This window comes from Mesoplodon mirus, assembly GCF_964341445.2.
Source record: "Mesoplodon mirus genome assembly, chromosome: 1".
Lineage (NCBI taxonomy): Eukaryota > Metazoa > Chordata > Mammalia > Artiodactyla > Ziphiidae > Mesoplodon > Mesoplodon mirus.
Window position 1 is genome coordinate 10,783,247 of NC_138976.1, and position 24,500 is coordinate 10,807,746.

General features: G+C 39.6%; 1 protein-coding gene across 3 annotated transcripts in view; it reads left to right on the forward strand.

Annotated features, from left to right (window-relative positions):
* The window catches only part of NR6A1 (nuclear receptor subfamily 6 group A member 1), a 208,241-nt gene that overhangs the window by 156,116 nt on the left and 27,625 nt on the right, over window positions 1–24,500 (forward strand). For all 3 annotated transcript variants that reach the window (XM_082617754.1, XM_082617755.1, XM_082617756.1), the window contains exons 3-4: window positions 12,832–13,074; window positions 22,602–22,657. In XM_082617754.1, the coding sequence (XP_082473880.1) occupies window positions 12,832–13,074; window positions 22,602–22,657 (299 nt within the window). The remainder of the gene's footprint in view (window positions 1–12,831; window positions 13,075–22,601; window positions 22,658–24,500) is intronic.

The window sequence follows — 24,500 nt, forward strand, 5'->3', positions numbered from 1 at the left end:
CAAAAAATATATACATATAAAAGGGAGTAGGGGAAATAGACCCCCTCTGTTATGTACCCATCAGTCCACACTAGATTGTGAGCATCATATTTTCATAAGATCCTTACAAGCAGGAACATGTCCAGAGGAGAAGGCAGATGACCAGTGTGATGAGAGGACTAGGAATCATGTACTGTGTAAGTCAGTTTTGGGGACTAGGGATGTTAAACTCCAAAGGCTGAAAACTCTTGGTGGAAATAAGGAGGGAGCAGACTGGTTCAGGTTGGGCAGTGTCCACAGATTGAATTAAGATCACTATGGGTTTTTTCTTTGTTTGTTTGTACCACATGGCTTGTGGGATCTTAGTTCCCTGACCAGGGATTGAATCCAGGCCCCTTCAGTGAACACGCCGAATCCTAACCTCTGGACTGCCAGGGAAATCTCAAGATTGGTATGTTTTTATTACAGGGAGCCATGTTTAAGCTTCAGGAGCCATAGTAACTACTCTCAACCCTTATGAATCCATGTGGTATAGCACCTCTGCTTCACCTCATCCCCAGCCCTCATCACCACCACTATCACACAGATGAGCAGCTTCTGCTTTTCTAGAAGAAGGCCATCTTACTGGTCACATTCATAGTTCCAGAGGCACAGAGAAGTCCTCAAATATTTATTTAGTGAATAAATGTCAAGAGATGATTTGAAGTAAGACGTAATAATTATTAAATAGTGAATCAATGTCTACTTTATACTTCCAAATTCAAAAATACTTGCTTAGAGCCATAATGCGGGGATCCAAGCTATCTATTAATGAAATATATGATATGTTTACGTTTTTTTTCAGAGAAGACTCCTCAGAATCAACCAACTCTTTTTTTCCCTAAATGAACAGGGAATCCTTAAAAGTTCCCATTAACAATCCAAATAGGACAAACCACAAATTTGCAAGTTGTTTTCTCCAACTGGAAAACCTAAATTTGCATGAATATGAAAACTTTTTATTGCAAATTGAAACTTGATTCCTAGTTCAAAGATTCCTACGTATGAGAGACTGGAAGGAACTAGGGACTTTGGTCTGAAGCTGTATGTTCTTACCCCCATCTGTTGAGTGATGGGGTAATATTTTCTCTGAATTCATTTCCTGTGGCATTCAGTTAATTGTAATTTGTGAACCATTTCATCTGTGTTTCCAGGCCTAAGCAGTTAATGGTGGTAACATTGTCTTTTTCCCATCTTTCATTCAGTGACATATAGGGATAATTTCCAAACATTCAGTTAATACCAATCTTGTAAATTGCTCACTTGCTTTCATTCAACTGATGTCATTTTTTAGGAATGTCCTCTGTGGAACGCCATGTGCGGCCTCTGGAAATGGATTTTTATAGTGGTAAGTGTAGAGGAGGAAGAATATATTAGTAGAGGAGAAGTCCTATGATTTTTACTTATTTCTGTTTGAATTCTGTATTCACAAATGAAATTTTGAGGGTACCTGTTTCCAATTTCATTTCTGCTGCACCGCCTGATGCTTTCATTTCAGATAGTGGCAACCTATAAAACTGACTGCAGTCAGTACTTAGACTATGCAACTGATCAGGGAGTTAGAACCAGCAATCCAGTTGAAACAGATCCCCTTTGTTTTTGATACCCTTTACCCAGCCAAGTTCCAGATTGCCTGAGCTGTCAGCATAATTTTGGTCTAGTGAGCAGCTGTACTCTCCATTTCCTAAATCTGGCCTTCATCACAGTCTGAAAAGCAGGTTTTGATAAAAATCAGTTTCCAAATGTAATTTGCGTAACCTGAGCCCTTGGAATGGGTAAAATGCTCTTTGTGGGATTGGGGAGGTATTTTTGTAGCAGCAGGGCTGAGTGGAGGTATGACAGTAAGACGCATTTCAACAACAGGTTTTGGTCTGCATTTAACCAAGTTAAAGTAGAACTGGTTGCTAATATGAAGGTACTTCATGCTCACTCACAGCATGGTAAGAATACATCTAGTTACACAGATTTTGTTGTGACTCCAGTTGTTTCTTTGGTTAAAAAAAAAAGGCAGCAGCAGCACTGAGGCTCAATTTTGATATATACCATCCTTCTCTTCCTGTACCCCACCCCCATAGGAGGTAGTTTGTATAATGGGAAGTCTGTCTTTGGAAAAGTAGTAAGGTTGAGGTTCAGATCCATCACTGACTAGCTGTGTGACCTTGGGTAGATCGCTTTCCTTTTCTGACACTAGGCATGTACCTTTACCTTTTTCTTAATAAAAATAAAATACATAAGAAAAATTTTAATGTTTAATTTTTTTACATTTCATTACTTTTTATTTTGAAAGTATATCTGGATTACAGTTCTTTCTCCTCTTAAAAGGCTTTATTCTTATGTTTATCTTCTTTAAATGCATATGAATTTCTCCTAGTTAAAAAATAAACATTTGCTTAAATCTGTTGCTTCTTCCTGCAGAATGTTTCTCTATCACTCTTGGAGTGATAATAAAATACTAATTTTATATCTTTACCACTCACCTGTTTTTAACTGAATCTGATTTTTGTTCTAACCAGTTGACTGAAACTTCTCACCAGTGATCTTTGAGCCTTTTCTTATTCCTCACACTTTTTGACCTGCATTGTGTTTGACAGTGCTCATCTTCTTTGTGAAACCCTTTTTGTCCCTTATCTTTCTCACAATCATGGATTTATATTCTACCTGTTTCTTCTTTGGTCATGTCATCTCACTTTCTTTCCCTAACTTCTTACCTTCCCCTCTCTGTGTCTCCATTTTACCTTCCGGCTGCTTCTCCGTACATCCCCTTCCTCCTTGGAGTTCTAACCTGTTGCCATAGCTTCAACTCTCCCATGGGTTGATGACTCCCAAATCCTTCATTCTAGCCTGAACCATTGTCCTCTAAGTAACTGCCTTTGGAAAACTTCTGTTTGACTTGCCCATCATCCTCTGTTAAACTAAAGCCATTGATTTTTGTCCCTCACTTAGCTTTTGCTTTACTCTTTTCTATTAGTGATATCACATTTCTCACAGCCACCTTGGTTTAGAACCTCGAGTTCATTTTTTTTTTTTTTCTTTTTGCGGTACGCGGGCCTCTCACTGTTGTGGCCTCTCCCGTTGCGGAGCACAGGCTCCGGATGCGCAGGCCCAGCGGCCATGGCTCACGGGCCCAGCCGCTCCGCGGCATATGGGATCCTCCCAGACCGGGGCACGAACCCGTATCCCCTGCATTGGCAGGCGGACTCTCAACCACTGCGCCACCAGGGAGGCCCCTCGAGTTCATTTTTTAAACACTTTCCTATCCCGTCCTCCCCTCATCCCCCCTCTGGAATCTAGTCAGTCAACAAGCCGTCTCTAGGGCTCCTATGCTTTCTTTTCACTTCCATTCAGCCATTCCTTCATTACCATTCCTGTTACCTAGATGCCCATGCCATCCATCTTGTGGCAACCTGCACATCATTGTGAGGTTAGTATTCCTAAAAATCCTGCTTTGATCCAGATATACCTCTATTTTAAAATCTAGTAGCCTTTTATCAGTAGGATAAAATCAACTGCACTCTGTTCCAAACTAGCTTTCTAGACTTATCTCTGACCATTGCTCTCTACTTAACTATAATATCCTATGCAGTTCCTTCAAACACACCTTACATTTGTGTTCTTTCATTTTACTATTGATGATGTCATTTCCCTTTCCTGAAGTGCCCTGCTATCTTTTGTTTTAAACCTTTTTATTGTGGAATGTAACACTTAGAGAAAAGTAAATAAAACACGAATTTACAGCCTAATGAATTAATATAAAACAGGCACCACCCAAATCAAGAAATAGAACCTTGACAGGATCCACAGGCTTCTCTCCACCCCAGCACTCTCTTCACTCTGCGTCTCTTTCCCCTATATTGCTTGTTTGTTATTGTTGTTGCTGTTGTTGTTTTAACTTCCTTAATACAAACGGAATCCTGCAGGATGCATTAGCGTTTTCCTGGTTTCTTTTACCCAGCACTGTTTGTGTGCGTCATCTGTGCTGTTGCAGTAGTTCAAATATCTTCACTGCTGTCAAGTATTATATTGTACGAATTACACTGTTAACCTACGGTAAGTTGATGAATGTACGGTAATTTTTAATTTGGGACTTTTATAAGCATGCTGTTGTGAACATCCTTGAACTTGTCTTCTAATACACATGTGCATGTATTTCTGTTGGGTATGTGCCTGGGAATGGGTCATAAGATAGGTGTATCTTCAACTCTAATAATGACACACTTCCATAGTAGTTGTACCAGTAAACACTTCTACCAATGGTATGTGAAAGTTAGTTTTTCTAAATTGCCACCATAGCTTGAAGTCATTTTTAATTTTTAGCCATTCTAATGGATGTGTAATAGTGTATCACTGTGGTTTTAATCTGCATGTCTTAATTTGCATGTCTTTGATTACTGATAGGTTTGAACATCTTTTCATAAGTTTATTGATTATGTGGATAGCCTCCTTTGTGAAATGCGTGTTCAGGTCTCTCGCCCAGTTTTCTGCTGGGTTGCTTTTTTCTTATTGATGTAAAGGAATTTTATATGTTCTGGATGTGAGCACTCTAGGTTGTGTGTATTGCTTATATCTTCTTTCACACTGTGGCTTGCCTTATCACTTTCTTGAAGTTCTTCATTTTAATGTAGTCCAATTTTATTAATGTTTTCCTTTATGTTCGTGCTTTTTATGGCCTGTTTCAGAAATCTCTTCCTATCCCAAGATCATGAAGATATTCTCCTTTATTATCTTCTGAGTGGTATATTATTTTGCTTTTGATACTTGGGTCTGCTATCTACTTGGAATTAAATACTTTGCATGGGGTGAGGTAGGATCAAGTTTCTTTTTTTTTTTTTTTTTTTTCCCATATTAGGTATCTGATTGTCCCAACATTGTTCATGGAAAAGAACTGTATTTTCGTCACTGCTCTGCAGTGCCACTCATATCATAAATTAAATATCCATATATGTATGATGATGTAGGATTCTCCATTCAGTTCCTTTGGTCTGTTTGTCTACCTGTGAGCCAGTAAAAGATATCTTAATTACTATAGCTTTAAAATGAATATTGATATATGGTAGATAAAGTCATCTTATTTTTTCTTAAGTATTTGTGCTATTTTTGTTCTTTTGCATTTCCATATACATTTTAGAATTAGCTTGTCAGGTATACACACACACACACACACACACACACACACACAGAACTGGGATTTTGAATGGAATTTTACTGACTCTATAGATCTTTACAATAATAACTCTTCCAACCTATGATCATAACATACCTGTCCATTTACTGAAATCTTCTTCAGTTTATCTTAGAAATATTTCACATTAAATAACTGTATTAAAATTTTTACATAGAGATCTTATATGTCTTTATTAGATTACAACCTAGGTATTTTATATGTTTAGATGCTATTATAAATGGCATCTTTTGAAATTTCATTTCTTTTTGTGGCTGGGATAGAAATATAGTTAGTTTTTGTATTTTTTTTTAAATTTTACTGTGCTTGCTGGAACCTCCAGTACAGTGTTGAATGAAGGTATTGATAATGGGCCATCCTTGTCTTCCAATCTCAGAAGAAAAGGTTTTTTAAAGCATTTCACCATTAAGTATGATATTTGGTACAGGTTTCTTTAGATAGTCTTTATCACATTAAGCAAGTTTTTTTTCTATTCCTAATTTGCCAAGAGTTTAATAATAATAATTTGATTTCTATGAAAGCCTTTTCTTTTTTTATTAAAGCACTCTTTATTGCTTTTAAGATGGATTTTTTAAACAAAATACTTTCCAGAATGTTTCATAAATTGCAATTTTTATCAGGTTCTGATCTTACAGGAAATGTACCTTTAATAACAATAGCACAACTGACATTTATTGTATTTACGGTATATTAGGAATTGTATTAAGCAGTATGGTATAGTATGAAAGGTCTCAGATCCTGGTTCAAGATAGTCTGCTTAGAATCCTGGCTCTGCTGCCTACTAGATAGCTAGGTCCTGTTGAGGACCTGGGACATATTTTTTATCCTATGTGTGCCTCAGTCTTTTACATCTACAAAATGGGGATAATAGAGTTGTGAGAAATGAGTGAATTATTATATGTGACACATATAAAACAGAACTTGTTACATAATAAGCACTAGGTACATGTTAGCTGTTGTCATATACCTATAATCATTTATTCCCTAGCAACTGCATGAGGTGAGTACTATTGTTATCTCTATTTTACAGTTGATAATGAGACTTAAGAGAACTGAGTTGTGTGTCCACAGTTAACAAAGCTAGGATGTGGCAGAGCTGGAATTCATACCCAGTATGTCTTAACCACGAAATCAGTGTATTTTAAACTTTTTACAATTTGATCCATAGTACATTGTGATCCGCTGCACACATGTACACACAGACATAAAATGCACACACTTTAATTGAAAGAAAGGTTTCACAATACTTTACCCTTACTACATGTGATGCACTTTGATATTTTCCTTCATTTCTTCCAAAAATGCTAGTCGTGATGCTATGGGTTATGACATAATTTCGAAAACACTGCACTAAGCCATAGTATTTATTGATTTATTCATTCATTCAACAAAATGAGCTTCTTCTATGTAGCAGTCATGGTACCAGATGTTACTGTTAATGGTTTTTGTTTCTTTTTTTAAATAAATTTATTTATTTATTTTTGGCTGAGTTCGTTCTTTGTTGCTGCACGTGGGCTTTCTAGTTGCAGCTAGCAGGGGCTACTGTTCGTTGTGGTGTGCAGGCTTCTCATTGCGGTGGCTTCTCTTGGTGCAGAGCATGAGCTCTAGGTGTGTGGGCTTCAGTAGTTGTGGCTCGCAGGCTCTAGAGTGCAGCCTCAGTAGTTGTGGCGCACGGGCTTAGTTGCTCCACAGCATGTGGGATCTTCCCGGACTAGGGCTCGAACCTGTGTCCCCTGCATTGGCATGTGGATTCTTAAGCACTGCGCCACCAGGGAAGCCCACTGTTAATGTTTTTGATTGAGACTTAATACTGCAGTATAATCTTGGTTAGGTGTAACCAAGGGGTCCTGCCATTTTTATAAAACAAGAACCTCAGTATTGTAAAATTCTGGTCAGATTGACGACCAGATAGATTCATTTATAAATATCCTTGTATTCATTTACTTTTTGTTCTTGCTAAATGATGTAGAAACAGGAACATCGATTTGTGTGAGCGGGCACATGTCATTGGTACCCTGAAGAGACGTTGCTAGGGCTCTTACCTGGTTCAGATTGTTACTAATCTTCTAAGCCAACCATATCAGCTGCTTTTTTCATCATTTTCATTATTTCCTTTGAACTTGATGTTTCTGCCTCTGAAGATTAATCTGTGTCCATAGTGACCCTAACCGAGCTCTGCATTAGCCCTTCTCTCTCTACACAAGAGTGTTAATGTGTGAAGAAATGAAAATGATATGATAGTTCCTGTTACCTGCCTTAGAATCATTTCTGATTAAAAATAAATTCTTGGGCCTCCCTGGTGGCGCAGTGGTTGAGAGTCCGCCTGCCGATGCAGGGGATACGGGTTCGTGCCCTGGTCTGGGAGGATCCCATATGCCGCGGAGCGGCTGGGCCCGTGAGCCATGGCCGCTGGGCCTGCGCATCCGGAGCTTGTGCTCTGCAGCGGGAGAGGCCACGGCAGTGAGAGGCCCGCATACCGCAAAAAGAAAAAAAAAAAAAAATTCTTAAGATTGTTTCTAAGTCTTGAAAGACTATAGCAAAGACAAGCATGTTACCTTTCTTTCTAACAATGCCCATGTGTGGTTACATTTATTTCTCATGAGTAACCAGCAAGCATCCTTGAGAACATCTTGCAGGAAAAAAATTCTGGGCAAATCATGACTGTTTTACATATAGAGGGGTAGGATATAACTTGATGTTGTATCTGTGGATATTTCTGGGTAACTCATCTTGAGTTAGTCTTGCTGAAGCTTAGTAAACTATATTGGCTATTTTAGAAATGAATGAGATTGTTTTGGGGAAAACCCAAGTTAGAGGTTTCTAGCGCCAAAACTGAGACATTACTTTATATGCCAGTTGTTTCTTCTGCTTATACCCTCCTCTCCTTTCACTTGTCTAACTGGTAGGCATACTTCAGAACTCACCTCCTCTAGGAAATCTGTTATTACCTTACCCTGCCACCAGACTGACTGAATACTCCTCCTTTGTGCTAGTGGAATTTTTTAAGTTTTTTAAGTCAGAAAAAGAAAGGCAGTCAACAATATTGTCTAGTACTTTAGAGTTCGTAAAGCTGTCTCATTCTAATACAAACCATGAGGAAGCTGGAGCTCCATGTCATTTATAGGTAATCTGTTAACTCATTGATTCTCACAACAGTTCCTTGAAGAAGGTAGTATGATCCACATCTTATAGACTAGAAACTGAGGTACCTCTGGAGAGGTTAAGAAGCTTTCCAAAGTCACACAGCTAGTAAGTCACAGAGCCTAGATTTGAACCCAAGGATTCTGACTTTAGAGACCAAGTTCTTAATCTCTATGTTCTACTGCCTCTTCTCAGAAGATTTTGTAGAGCTGACAGTTGTCTCTTTCCTTTCCATCATTGAGTTGAGACTTACCTTGCCATGGGGCCCGAGTTCAACTCTACCTCCCCACCCAAGCCTCTTCCCTTGACTGCCAGGCAAATGTTTACCTAATGCCAATCTTCTCAATTAAAGTTTAAAGTTCTTAAAAACTGTCTTAGTGTTCACCCTCCTCTCTTCTCTTACTCATGGGGAGGAGAGCAAAAGAAGATTCCAATAGTTTTTACTTTAATGTTTGATTTTTTTCCCCTTCATTCATCAATTTTCAGAATACTGAATTGGTGTCCTAGAAACCTCCAGTGGTAACTAATGAAGTTTTTCTTTTTAATATTATTATGAACTCATTGATTTTTATATCTGAAGTGTTTTAATCCATTGCCATCATTATTCTTTTTGATGCATAGTCTGCTCCATTTAAGGCCAATGGGAGGCTTTTATGTTGCTCCCTGTATCCTTTTGACATAACCCCATTATTAGTCTTGGGTAGTACAAGACTCATCTTGTATACATTCTGCCTCAAACCTGAAATTAACCATTTCTCTTAGGAGTCCTGGCTCCTGTTCATAGGAAATGGTATTTTTAGAGTATACTGTCTGAGCCCTTCTACCTTCTAGTATTCCTGATCAAGACAAACATTGAACTTCTCTGATAAATTAGTAAGAATCTTCTCTCCTCCTATTTTTAAACCCATTGCTATTTTTGTAGATAGCAAGCTGCCTTGTTCAGGATTTTAAATACCTATCATTTTTCGGACCCTCAGATTTTCATCAACAGCTCTGTCTGTTACCTTACTGAGCACTACAGTTACTAAGAGCCATAGTTTCTACTTTGTTTTTGTTGCTATTGTTTCTGTTGGTGGTGTTGTTTTATATATATATATGTTTTAATTGAAGTATGGTTGATTTACAATATTAGTTTCAAGTGTACAACATAGTGATTCAATATTTTTGTAGATTATACTCCATTTAAAATTATTATAAAATATTGGCTATGTTCCCATAGTCTCTACTTTGAAGTGCTTATTTGCCTGATTTTTTTCCCGTTATATTTTCAGGTAGACTAACAGATTAAGAACATTGAATAGATTAAGAGTGCTGAATGGTTATGAACATCTCCTTTGTGTTGTTAGGCTCACTAGTCAAAGAATACTGTAGATGTAATGAATCTGAAATTTCAGTGAGGCGTATAACATGATATCCTTATGTATAAGGTAGAGAAATGTCTGGCCTAATTAACAGAAAAAACTAGTTGAACAACTGTTTCCAGCTGGTTAATTTGGTTAAGTCAGATTGAGAAGGGGCTCCAACAGCTTGCCTGAGGCCACATTTCTGTTGAATATTGTTTTAAGGTTGGAAATGAAAATGATCTAATATTGACCATACAATATTAGAGAAAAGGAGGAGGAGTGAGAAATAACTAATATACTGGGTGGCAGGACTGGATCCCCAAGGAGTTCCATAGACCAGAATGACACATAGAATTTCTTATATAAAGATAAATTTGATCAAAGACAAGTGTAAAGTCCTACCGTTGGGTTTAGAAATCCTACCCTTCCCAAGAATGGAATAAGAAAGACATGCGTTAATGTTATATGTGATAAATACTTCAGGATTTAGATGTCTGTGAACCAGATGTGAATTAAATGTAGGGGGGGATTGGAAATACAGCAGTCTCAGAATCAGAAAATCTTGAATACTAATTTCAGTTCCACTTCTGATTATATAACCAATTAAATTTCCTTACCTCTTTAAGCTTCATTTTTTTCCCATTATAAAATGTGTAGCATTTTTATAGCATAGCATCGATAATTATAAAATACTATGTATATACTGGTGTTGATGGCTGCAGATGCATAAACAAAACTAATTGAGTCTTAAATTAAGAAAATCAAACCATTTAGTTCTGGATACTTTGTTTTATAAGAAATTTTGATACTATATGATTAAGAATAAGAAATGGGAGGGGGCTTCCCTGGTGGCGCAGTGGTTGAGAGTCTGCCTGCCGATGCAGGGGATATGGGTTTGTGCCCTGGTCCGGGAAGATCCCACATGCCGCGGAGCGGCTGGGCCCGTGAGCCATGGCCGCTGAGCCTGCGTGTCCGGAGCCTGTGCTCCGCAACAGGAGAGGCCACAACAGTGAGAGGCCCACGTACCGCCAAAAAAAAAAAAAAAATGGGAGAAGAAAAATTCACAGTTAGGAACCCCACTTATCTTTAAATCTCTGAATGGTTGATATATGAACTAGGCTAGGTTATACATTTATTTTTTGCCCGTGAGCACGTAACTCAGGGCAATGAGGAAAACTTCAGGTTAATAGACTTTGGCTCAGTGTAAAGAAAAGCTTTTGAACCATTAAAACTATCTAAAACAGAATGAATGGAATGAAGTACCTTATTGAGTCACTGGATATGTGCAAGTAGAGTTCCAACCCCTTGTCTTGGAATATCCTAGAGGGAGTTCATTTCATGCCTCAGGTAAAGGTCTGTTGGAGCCAATTTCTAAGGCCCTTTCTTAACTCTTAAGATTCTTGATTCTGTAATATGGGGATAAAGATACCTCTCACAGTCACTGAGATGAATAAATAAGACAGTAAAAACTTCTTGAACATTGCATGGTACACGATTGGTGCTCACCGAATTTTCTTTGCCGTATCTATAAGATAAAAATAATCCATGCCCTGGTCTTGGTACAAGTGAGATGATGAATGTAAACATGCTTTAAATACCCTTCAAGTCCTTTATAAGAATCGGAGGTGCAGAAATCTCTATCTGACATCTGGACGAGCACCATTTGGGACAGTTTGCTTCCTTCTGTTTGTTCATTTACAAAGGGAGACCTTGGCTTTTTTTAAGGTGTGTGTGTGTGTGTGTGTGTGTGTGTGTGTGTGTGTGTGTTTCCCAAGGGAAGGGCCTGACTTACCTGCGTAGAATGGATAGATTTGCCTTGCCGTGGCCACTGAGTATGTTTGTTAGGTATATAGACTTTGGGGGTTCCAGCCCTAGCTCCCTTTCTTACTAGATGGGTGACTGTTGAAGAGTGATATTACCTCATGAGCTTCATGAGTTTCCTCAGCTGTAAAATAAGGGTACCTCAGTTAGGTTTGTTATGATGATTCAGCACAATAACATGTGTTAGGTGCTTGGCACAGATTAGAATCTTGCCAGGAGGTTTCTTTTTTCCTTTTTGTTTTTTTAATTGAGGTAAATAGTTGATTTACAGTGTTCAGGTGTACAGCAGAGTGGTTATGTACATATTTAGATTCTTTTCCATTATAGGTTATTACAAGACAATGAATATAGTTCTCTGTACTACACAGTAGGTCCTTGTTATCTATTTTATATTTAGTAGTATGTATCTGTTAATCCCAGATTCCCAGTTTATCCCTCCCTCCCTTTCCCCTTTGGCAACCAGAAGTTTGTTTTCTCTGTAAGTAATATAATATGATATTTGTCTTTCTCTGCTGGAGGTTTCTTGGGCCCGCTACCAAGGTCTGACATAGTTCACCAAGGCGCTTTTTTTTGTCATATGCCTGTTCTTTGGCAGTTGCTTGGTCCAAAGTGGAATTTGAGGGAAGAGGAAGTGAAGAGCTATATTCCAGCCTGAATTTCTGCTTTGACTAACTTGTTTGTTGCTAGACAGTGAGTTCCTTGACTATGGGTATTATGATGATTTATTTCTGAATACCCAATACCTAGTACAGGGCCTGGACACAGAGTAGATGTTCTGCTGGAATGTAAGCTTCACCAGGGTCTTTTATTCATTGCTGTATCCATGCCTTACAACAGTGACTAGAAGAGAATAGTTGCTCAGTATATATCTGTTGGATGCGTGGATGGCTTAGCTGGGCATGGAAGCTTCTTCACTTGTTATTAATTATAACTATCATTTATTGGGTGTATACCATATGCTGGGCACTTACATACATGATAAGTAATCCTTACCACCTTCCTACAGGGTAGAAGTGATGGGCTGTTGCTAAAGAAGGTAAGGGAGAAAGAGGAGTCAAAGATACCTTCCAGGTTTCTGACTTGGTTACTGGTCCAAGTGATGATGAAACTCAGAGGAAGAAATGTGAGTTCTTTTTTTAGTTAGGCTATGTTTGCGGTATCTACAGGTAGATGCAGGAGTCTGCTCCTACAACAAGGGTTTTAAAGATGCCACCTCTTTGCCAGTTAGCCTGGAGAGGGTAATGTTCTGGGTCTATCCAGGGTTGCTAATTTTAGATCTGCAGGCTTAAAGCCATTATTTCCACTGTGTTCTAACTTGCATATGTTCAGTTTCTGTTCCAGATGATCGGGCTGAACAACGAACCTGTCTCATTTGTGGGGACCGCGCCACAGGCTTGCACTATGGAATCATCTCCTGTGAGGGTTGCAAAGGGTTTTTCAAGCGGAGCATTTGCAACAAGCGGGTATATCGGTGCAGTCGTGACAAGAACTGTGTCATGTCTCGGAAGCAGAGGAACAGGTGCCAGTACTGCCGCCTGCTCAAATGCCTCCAGATGGGGATGAACCGGAAGGGTGAGTGGTGCTTGCGGCTCTGCTACCCACGCTTCACCCATCACTTTATCTTTAGTGTCAGCCATTAAGCCTTGGAGTTATTCATTTCCCAAGCCTGCACTTGTACTGTGTACTCATAACCCCAAAATGAATCTGCCTACAGGGATCTCCCAGATTAGGTGGGAGAAAGGACTGGTGAGATGTTAAGGATCCTGTGCGAATGAATGCACAGGGTCCATGTGACAAGACTCCAATTAACAATCAGGCACTAACTAGGATTAATATACTCCACTAATTCTTTTTTCAGAGCATGATGAAAGGAAGCAGGAATTTTATATGAAACGGCAGGAAGGCAGTAGGTCCCCTGAATGTGTTATCATTTTGTTTGGTACAAGCATGGCATACTCAGGTTGGGCATACTCAGAAATCTGCATCCAGGTTGGTGAAGAATTTGGGATTTATTGGGAAGTTTTCCAAGAGCCATTAACCTAAGATGACATGAATAAACCAATATTCTAAGGGGGTTAATCCAGAGGGCAGCTCTGCAGAATGGATTGGGGTGGGGGAAGAAGAAAAAACACCTACAAAGTATTTAGAAGAGTCCACAAGAAAGGTAGGAAGGATCTGAAGGAGAGGCGGGGAAAGTAATGGCACAGATGGGGAGATGCAGGAGAAGCTCACCTGATGGGAGTTGGTGACATACTGAGTATTGGGCAGTACCAGAGGTTGAAGCTGGTAATTCGAATTAATATTAAATTAATTGGGGCTTCCCTGGTGGCGCAGTGGTTGAGAGTCCGTCTGCTGATGTAGGGGACACGGGTTCGTGCCCCGGTTCGGGAAGATCCCACATGCCGCGGAGCGGCTGTGCCCGTGAGCCATGGCCGCTGAGCCTGCGCGTCCGGAGACTGTGCTCCGCAATGGGAGAGGCCACAGCAGTGAGAGGCCCACATACCGCAAAAATAATAATAATAATAAAAATAAATAGTAAATTAATTAATAAAAGAATGGGGCAAAATGTTGGCCTTGGTAGGTGCTGAATTTGAAGTACCTGAGAAGGACACACACATAGATGTCCATTGGATTGGAACTGAGGTGAAAAGTCCTGCTTACAAGTAGGAGTTTGTGGAGCAATTGGCATAGAGGTGGTAAAGTTTTGTTAGTGGGTAGAAATCACCCAAAGAGAGAACTTGGATACAGAAGAGAAAGAGGGCCAATGTCAGAACTTTAGGAGTATTCTTATGGAGGGTGGAGAGTGGTGCAGTATAGTTCAGTAAAAGAATAGAGGCTCAGGAGGGCAGAGGTTGGTGACAGACTAGCTCGGTGACCTTGGGCAGTTTGCTTTATGTCTCTGATGCTAAATCTTACCTTTAAAATGGTATGATAATACTTAACTTTCAGAGCTCTGTAGAGGATTAAATATGACTATGTATATAAAATACCCAGGAAGGTATTAAGAGCTCATAGTAGTAGTATGGGGTGGGGATTAGTCAGATTTAATGAATTGTTCAAATTGGTTTTGTAGCAGACACTTCAGACTGGTTTTTTAAATTGTGTATGGGATAATAAGAATTTTTTGAAAACTTGCCTATTACGAAGAGAGTTAAGAGAGATATAGAAGGGCATTTAGGTAAATATAGGTCATTTATAATTTACTTACAATACTAATATTTACTGAGCATTGTGTGTACCAAAAAGTCTTGTATACTTTCTATGCATTATCTCATTAAATACACACAACAACCCTATTGTTAACTATTATCCTCAGTTTACAGAGGCAGCTTAGGGAGATACAATGACTTACAAGTAGTTGGATTAGTGGTTGTTGTATTGACAGTTAATAATTTTTAAAATGTAATTTGTTATTAATCAAGCAAAACTTGTACCTAACCACATGGACAACACACTGCTTCACATGTCTACCGTATGGGATAACTAGTTGCATGTTGGAATGTGCTATATTTACTGAATGATAAAAACATTTAATAAGGCATTTAAACTGTTACCATCTTTGTCCCCTGTCTATGTTTCTAACCTCATTTGTCCAGAATTTACTGTACCTCAAGCATGCCTTGCACTGTCCTGCCTGTGCTAGGTTCCTTCCGCTACCTAGAAATCCTCTCCCTTCCCCACTATCAGTTTACTGCTGCAGAAATCCTTACAAGCCACCAAGTAATGTCATTTTTTTTTTTTTTTCCAAGTAATGTCTCAAAGAGAGAGTCTGGTCATCTGACTTGGTTTTGGTCTCCAGTTTTCTCATCTTCCTTTGTTGCCTTCACTGAGAGTATTTTATCAAAGCATATTTATGAGTTGCTTTCTTGACTACTCTCTCTGATGAATCGTCCTGCTTATTCAATCAAGAGTGTGAGATTCTGAGGCTTTCAGCCAAACTTGCCTCTTCCAGGGAGGAAGAAGCTTACCCAACATAACCCCTCTAACCATAGCCAGGAGAAGATGACACATGAGGTGTGAGGGATCTAGAGCTGCCTTCCTAGGCCCATTTGCATGCAGAGCAGACAGGCTCAGTTGCATGGTGAAGGCTGCGTCTCAGAGAGAAACCCTGCCACCTCCTGGTTGGTGCTGAGAAAGCAGAATTAAAATTGCAGTTGCCACTGGAGTATTTTTGGGGTGATGGAACTATGGTGTTTGACACATAATTTTATGCATCTGTCGAAAGCTATAGAACTAAGCACCACAAAAGAAGTGAATTTCACTGTATATAAATTTTTTTAAAGCAACCAGTATGGTGGGGGCGGGGTGGAGAGAGACTGTAGCATATAGCAAATGAGTGTAATATTACAAATAAATCACATAGCCACACTGAAGGGAACGAGGAAGAAGAGCTGGAAAATAGTGTTTTGACTGTATACTGTTAAAACTGAAGACAAAAAGAACTGTATACAAACAGCACTCTGGCTTATAAATTTGGTTCTCTCAAAGTTATGGTTTAGGAATTCTTTCACTACTTTGTATACTAGGGTTGAACAAATAAGGAAATAATACTGTTGATAATGAGAGTTGGGTTTCTCACATCAGGGAAAGAAGTTATAAATCAGGAAAGGGGAAGGCTAGAATGAAACCTCTGGTGCTAGATTGGAGTCAGAGGTTATTGTAATATGGACTCATGTTTAGATAGATTAAAAAAATATAGATGTGTGTGTAGATAGATGAGTTGGTATACATACATATATTTCCTAGCTCAGCCATTGAGAAGGGCTAGAAGCAGTGACACCCGCAATAGTAACGAGCACACCCAGCGTCCATATCTTGGTTTCTAAATATCAATAAAAGGAATCAGGAGTCCTTGGAGAACTGGTTGATTTTAGGGCTGAGGCAGGGAATATATAAGATGAGTCTGGAGCATCTTGTGGTGCCGGAAAGTTAGAAGGTGCTATAGATATAGATATTTAGATATATGTTAGTTTATATTAGTTTTTCACCCAAAGAATTATATATATATATATATATATATATATATATATATATATATATATTAGTTTATAACCCAAAGAATAAAATATCCATGAGTTCATACTGATAAAATGAACTGAATAAATAGAGGAATGATTATTCTTCCTTACAGAGGAATTCTAGTAAGTGTAGAAAAAATGAGGGAAATAGAAAATCACCATTAGAACACCATAGTAGTTGCTATAGGCAAGATCCACTGATGGATGCTAAAAAAAGAGAGCATGGGTTTAAACAGAAACAGAATATTTAGAATAGTCTCAGAATATTTAGTAATTACAAAGAGAAAAATAGTACATTTCAGTAGAGAATTCTGACAGATACCACTTTAGCCAAAGGGTCAAGAGTAACATCAGTGTGTTTACATTGACATCATGTACCCCCTGATATGATCACTAAGAAGGGCGCACATATACATATACACACACAGGGATGGATAGATTTATCTCCAGTCTCATCATGAGAATACATACAAGCCCAAATTGAGCAATATTCTTCAAAATAACTGGCATTCTACAAAATACTCTCCATAAGTGTCAAGGTCACAGAAGATAAGGAAAGACTAAGCAACTGTCACAGATTGGAGGAGACTATGGAAACATAACAGCTACATGCATTGTGAGATCCTGGATTGGATTCTGGAACAGAAAAAGGACATTAATAGAACTGGGAAAATATGAATAAAGTCTTTGGTGAATAGTGTTCTACCAAAGTTAATTTTCTAGTTTTGATGAATGATCTATAGCTGTGTAAGCTTAGTTAACAGAAGGGGAAGCTGGGTGTAGAGTATACGGGAATTCTCTGTACTGTTTTTGCAATTGTTCTATAAATCTAAACTTAGCCTCAGAATTTTAAAAATTAACTGTTAAAAAATACAGCTGTTGGGCTTCCCTGGTGGCGCAGTGGTTGAGAGTCCGCCTGCCGATGCAGGGGACCACGGGTTCGTGCCCCGGTCTGGGAAGATCCCACATGCCGCGGGGCGGCTGGGCCCGTGAGCCATGGCCGCTGAGCCTGCACGTCCGGAGCCTGTGCTCTGCAACGGGAGAGGCCACAGCAGTGAGAGGCCTGCGTACCGCAAAAAAAAAAAAAAAAAAAATACAGCTGTCATGTGTGAGCCTACAGTCAGCCTATGCCCCCCATCTCTGGACATAGATATCTTTTCAGACCTTGAACTTGGCTGGTCAGGAAATTAATTAGCAAAGCAATGAGGGAGATTTAAATAAGGGTGGTGAGTAGAGGCTGGGCCCTTTCTGTCCGTCCCCACTACTACCCCAATACCCCCAAAACACATCCTCCTCACACATCTTGCAGTCTTTAGGTAAAGTCGGGCTCCTCAGCATGATTCTCAAGGCCTCTGGCATCCCTTCCCTCTCCCTCTGCTGCTCTTCCCACATAATCCAGTTCTCCAAGAACTCAGGGATATTTCATGTTTTGGGGGCTTTGCACATTTGGTTTCATCTTCCTGGAATGTTCTACCCCCTCTTCTTCACCTGACTATATATACTTTTCTTTCTAGACTCAGCTTTTATTTGTAACATCCTCTAAGACGTCTTCTCTGACACCACCCCCCACCACATAACCCTTTTGTGCTTCCATCACCCTTTTTTGCTCTCTGCATAGCGCTGATCACCTTGTGCTCTTTGTCTGTGTACTTGTCTGTTTCCCCCGCTGCCCCCATTATTAGACAGTGATCCTCTCATGGGCCGTGACCAAGTCCTACTTTTCTCTTGTGTCCCAATTAGTGTAGGATGCTTCCTGGTTTGATGAATTGACTGTGGTTGGGGGGGGCGGGCAGGGTAGGAAGTGGGATGGGGGAAATATTGTTAAAATCATCAGAGGCAAGAGGAAGCTACACTGAGCCACATGGGGAATTCATATCAGTTAAGTAATTATGCGAAAATACTTAAAATTCCCATAACTTTGTTGTCTCATAACTTGCTAGATAACTAGTTCAAAAGTGAAAAGGTTAAGGAAAGCTTGGAGGAGGTTGGTGTTTGTAGAATGACATTGTTGAGACTGATCCTGTGGCATTGCCGTATCACTTTACCAGGATAAAAATGGAGCACCGAGAAATCTCAAGGAGAGATAACATTTGAGCAGAATCTTGAAGGAATAGAAGTTCAAGCTCCTTACAAACTTAAAGAGCTTTGTAAAAATGACTCCCCCTTCTGTCCTTCTCTCTTCTTCCGTGTGTGTGTTCTTAACTATTTGGGAGTAAGTTACAGATTTCATTCCCCTTTCCTTCTAACATAACCACAGCACTATTATCAAAATCAGGAAATTTAACATGACATAATACTATTAACTAATTGCAGACCATATTTAAATTTCACTTGTTATCCCAATGTCCTTTGTAGCAATTTCTATTTTCTAATCTAGGAGCCAATCCAAAATCACACATTATATTTAGTTCTTAGGTCTCTTTAATCTCCTTTTATCTGAAGTAGTTCTCATTCTTTTCTTGTCTTTAATAACATTGTCAATTTTTAAGAAAACAAATCATTTATTTTGTAGACCGTCCCTCAATTTGGGTTTGTCACTTTCCTCACAATTAGATTGCGGTTATGCAGTTTTGGCAAGAATGCCACAAAAGCAATGTTGTGTCCTTTTAGTGCATCCTATCTAGAGCACATGGTATAAGTTTGTCCCATTATTGGTCATTTTAACTTGAGTCACTTAGTTAAGGTGGTGTCACTTGGGTAACGTGGTGGTGTTAGACTTTTCCACTGTGAAGTTTCTTTCTCAGTAGAGGCAGCAACACGTGCAGAGGCAAAACTGTGTTGTAAAACAGCATGGCATTTTCAAGAACTAACAAGTAGTTCTCTGTAGATACAGTGTAACATTTTTGGCTAAAGATGAGGATGGAGAGTTCCATAAGAACCAGATCACAGAGGATCTTGAATGCCAAGCTAGGGAGCTTGTATTTAATTAGCCCATAGACCACAGGGAAGCACCAGTGGATTTTGAACAGCGCTTTGATGGTAGTTAGCTTTGTGTCTTTCTACCTTTCTGGTTTCTGGGTTTGGTTGGCTACCCAGGCCTAAGCAAGTGAGGAATATTAGGTACATGAGTTCTAGAGCAGAAAAAGTATTTGTGCTTCTTCTGAGTAGATAGAAGAACCATAGCTGGTGCCATTCTCTTAGGCTTAGACGAGAGGTGCAACAGAACCGTTCCTGTGATCCTATACCCAGAAGCCCTTTGTTCTGTTGTTTTGTTTTAATAACTTCACTACCAGAAGACTCTCAGCCCTGCTGAAAAACTTACTCTTAGCTCAGTGTAGCATCACGGAACAAGCACAACTTTAGAATCAGAAGACCTAAATTGAAATCCCAGCTCTGTCAGTTCTTCACTGAATAACCTTGAGCAAGTCGCTTTTCCTCTTTGAGCTTTCGTTTCCTCGTGTCTAAACTGCATAGGATAATAATAATGTGTATACTTCTTAAGGTTGTTGTGAGGATCAAATGCAATCTCATGTATCTGAATATAAGTTTTAAAATATGATCCAGATTCTTAACAGAGGCACTGTGACATGTGGTATTGCTGCCCACACCTCAGGCAGTATCATGCCGTCTTAACAGATGTTACCATCTCTGATTAAACCAGTTGTTTATGTTCTTCTAAATTATCTTTTGAAAAAATCAAAGTTAATTTTCAAATGGAATTTTTATCACTTCAGTGAACGGAAAATCAGTATTTTTAATGCACATTAGGATAAATGTATAATTAAGAGTTTAAGCACCACCTAAAATTATGTTTCTCCAATGGGATGCACACACTCTTCAGGAAATTGTAGTGGTGGAAAGAAGGTTGGTCTTAATCTGATAGTCGGATTCTGATATTTAGTTTCTATCACCCTAAGCAAAATACTTCATTTTTCTGAGCATTAGAGTCATCTGTTCAGTGGGAGTGATAATACTAATACTATCCTCATGGGTTAATTTTACCCATGATACTATCTCACACGTATAGGAGTTTCTTACTCCAGGTGAGGTTGAGGGACAACACAAGCTTTTAAATATCAGAAGGTGAAATTGGCAAGATGTAAATCTTTAAGATTTGTGGCCCTTTAAACAAAAAGGAAAGCAAGTTGAGTTCCTTCCTCACCTCCAAGACACTGAGAGTGAAGTATCAAGTGAGAAATGTTCAGTGTTCTATCTTCCAGTGACAGACGTTTGTTGTGTACCTGTGAGCTGAAGCAAAGATGTGTGAGATACCAGTATTGGAAATATGAGTATCTGAAGACTGTCATTGACCCTGGAACAGCAGAGGATGATTTTTAAGGATGTTTAGAACTTGAAATAAGGTCGAAAGAGAGCTTCTAGACAACAACCAGCATGCATCTAGATAATATATATCTAGCTGTCTATGTTTCTTGACCCAAATTCACAGCAGCCTTGTAAAGCAGACTGTTACCTCCTACTTCATATGCCAGGCCCTATGCTTGGTGCTTTCGCTAAATTATGTATTATCTTCACAATACCCCATAAGACAGGTTCCAATAGCCCTCTTTATTCTTAAGTAAACTGAAGTTCAGAGAGATGAAAAAAACTTGTCTGTAATTACACAGACCTGGCAGAAACTGGATTTAGACTCAAGCTTGTCTAATTCTGAGTGTGCAATCTTCTAAGACTAAGAATAATGGCTGCTTTAAGGAAAATGAGCTTCCTGTCAGCCTTTCAGTTACCACAGGTAACTGTTAGACTTAGAGCCCTTAGCTTTTGAGGCAACCAGCCCCGCCCTAAGGACTTTACAGATTGTTCGTGTTAATTTTTTTGGAGCCAGGTGTATTACAGCAAAGCTTGCTCTCACATGATGCCATTACTTCTCTGTTAATATTACCCTCTCCAAGCCACCTTCCACAGTTGCCATTACAAAGATTTTTCAAATATGCCAACATGACCACATCCTCCCCTGCATTCCATCTTATCCTCAGGCTCCTCTGCTGAAGTCCATACTCTTAGCCTGGCGTCCAAGGCTCTCTATGATCTGGCCCCAGTTGGCCTCTTCAGCCTTATCTCTTGCTACTCTTCTCTCCCTCTGTCTCCCTCTTCCTCTGTCTCCCTCTCTCCCTTTCTCCCTCCCCTCCTCTCTCCCCCCCCCGCGCCTCTCTCTCTCCCCCCACCCCTCCCTCTCTCTCTCTCTCTCTCTCTCTCTCTCTCACACACACACACACACACACACACACATGCTTCAGCCAGACTGAATCACTTGGAAATTCCCAGAAAGAACACTCCATGCTTACTTTCAACTTGAAGCTTTTCTGTATACTGTCCACTCAACCTGGAGCACCCTTTTCCTGTCTGCATAAATCATATTTATCCTTTAAGACTCGGTTCAGAAGTTATGTTTTCCAGAGAGCTTTGCCAGACGCCAGAACCCTTCTGTAATTGCGAACCAGGGGTTCCTTGTCTGTGCCCCTGTATGCAGTGCTCTGTAAACAATGATGGTAACAGTGTTAGTAGTGGTTATTCTTAATGAGGCTGGTACTATTTAAAGTCTGCTTTTTATAGTTAGGAAATGCTAAATAGCTGCTTTTTGTTGAATTACATGAGTGGGAAATCAACTGCAAGGGAACTCTACTGACTGCCATTGTAGAAGAGAGCCAGTGAGGTCAAAGTTCTGAGTCATTAAAAAACAGAAAAAACAAAAAACCTGTTTTCCTCATCCTGCAAATTAGTCTCAAACCTAAACTAGAAATAAAAAATATTTTATTTTAAAATGGGAGTGTTCTTTTTATCTCCCCGCCCCCCGCCCCGTTGAATTTATCAAGGCCTTCAAATGCATTATTTTGGTGGGATATTTAACTGTAGGACTGTTAATAATGCTGTCATCTTTGTTGAGCATATTGAATGTATACAGTGTGTGTAGTGTGTATACAGTGCCTTGGGGGCCCAAAAGTATCTGCTGCCTATGAGCTAGCCTGGAATGATGGAAAGAATATGTGCTTTGGGTCCAGAAAGATCGGTGTTTTAATCTTAGCTTCACCAATTACTACCTTATGCTTTTGGCCAAATAAGTTCTCTTTTTGTGCCTAGACTTCTGTGGGCATGCTTCTTACTGTCTTAACTTATGTTTCCTTCCAGCAATCAGAGAAGATGGCATGCCTGGAGGCCGGAATAAGAGCATTGGGCCCGTCCAGGTGAGTTCTAGGTCTTACCCTTTGTGATCTACCCTGAAAGCTCAGGCCTCCAGATGCTCCTGTAGCTGCTCACCTTGATCCTCTTATCTGCTGCTAGGGGGAGCCATCTTTACTTTCATTCCTGTAAAACTGCTTTAGAGCCTGGATATGAAAGTGCTTTGAAAATCTTAAATATATAAGATAATGGTTAAAGCTCCACTTGTGATGCCTCAACTCTTCCTAAGGATTTTTACAGAAGATGAATCCAATTCTGGTTCTAAAGCATCCAGAGGATTTTTTTTTGTTTTTTTTGGCCGCGCCATGCGGCTTATGGGATCTTAGTTCCCTGACCAGGAATTGAACCCAGGCCCTCCGCAGTGAGAGCACAGAGTCCTAACCACTGGACCACCAGGGAATTTCCCAGAGGACTTTTTATGTCAGTCACTTAAGGCTGTAGTTACTTAGTCTGGCAGAAATCAGCAAGACTACTTTGCTGTTCAGTGTCACTAAAGATATTTCAGCAGAAAGTTCCTTGATTGCCTGTTTGTAAAGTAGGGAAGGTAATACCCATTCAGTCCCACAAACATTTACTCAGTATTACTTACTCTGTACCAGGCCCCCTGTACTGTAAATTCAGTGTAGTGGGAAAGACAGAAACGTAAACGGACATCATAATACAGTGGGTGATAACAGAGGTTGCCCAGGGAGTACAGAAAGAAGGGGCTTCTTTTCTGTTTGGACCAGAGCCATGGTTGAGGACTGAAGACACTCAGGAAAGGCTTCCTGGAGAAGATAAAGTTTGAACTGAGTCTTCAAGGAAAAGGAAGAATTAGCTATGTTGAGAAGGGGTGGAAACCCAAACATCTTTTATTCCTGCTAGACAGAATAGACTGTAAAAGGAATCTTCAAGGAATGGCAAGGAGTTCATTCACTCAGGCTAGAGCACTGGGCACATGTTGTGAAGTGGCAGGAGATAAGGCAGATTCCTTGAGTTTGGAATCAGTTCTCTAAAAAGTGGCCTCCAACTAACTTTGATTATAGCTCCTTCAGTAAAGCCTTTGTGGGGCCAGCCTGCATCACTTGTTCTTACTTGGCCAGCAGAAGAACTTCATCATGATAGAGAATTGGATCTGCTTACGACCCATGAAGTGAATCCTTCAGTACCCTAGTGGGCAGGGACCATGATTCAGGAATTATGGGGGTAGACCAAGAGGCAACTACTAAAAGGTTTTAAGTAGAAAGAGGGATATGGTCAAATTTACATTTTGGAAAGATCATTCTAGCAATGTAAATTGTTTATGAGGAGCTGGGTAAGGGTCAGTGAAACTGGTGGCAGAGAAAAAGCAGTTAAAAGGGTTTTACAGAAGTCCAGGCGAGAGATACAGACAATGTGGTTTCAAGTAGGACAGTGATAGTGCAGATTGAAGAGAGGAAATAGATTCAAGAAATGTTTAATAGGTAAAATTGATAGGATTTATCCAATTGAATTTGAGGGAATGAGAGAAAGACAGGAATTCAGAGTTGGTTTGAGACATACACTGATGATGTATGGGAGGTTCTTCTGTCACATGAGCTTGGTACACATATGCACTCAGGTGTGGGGTGTGTGCTGCATTCATTCTCTTTTTTAAATCAAACATTTTTATTCATTTATTCAAGTCATATGTGTCTCTTGCAAATTAATTTATTTTGGTCTCCATTCATAGCTGCTCTTTTTTTGTGTGGTAAAAAACATGTAACAGGAAATACACCTCCTTAACAAATTGTTAAGTGTACAGTACAGTAGTGTCAACTATATGCACATTCCGTACAGCAGATCTCTAGAACTTCTTAATCTTATCACTGAAACTTTATACCTGTTGAA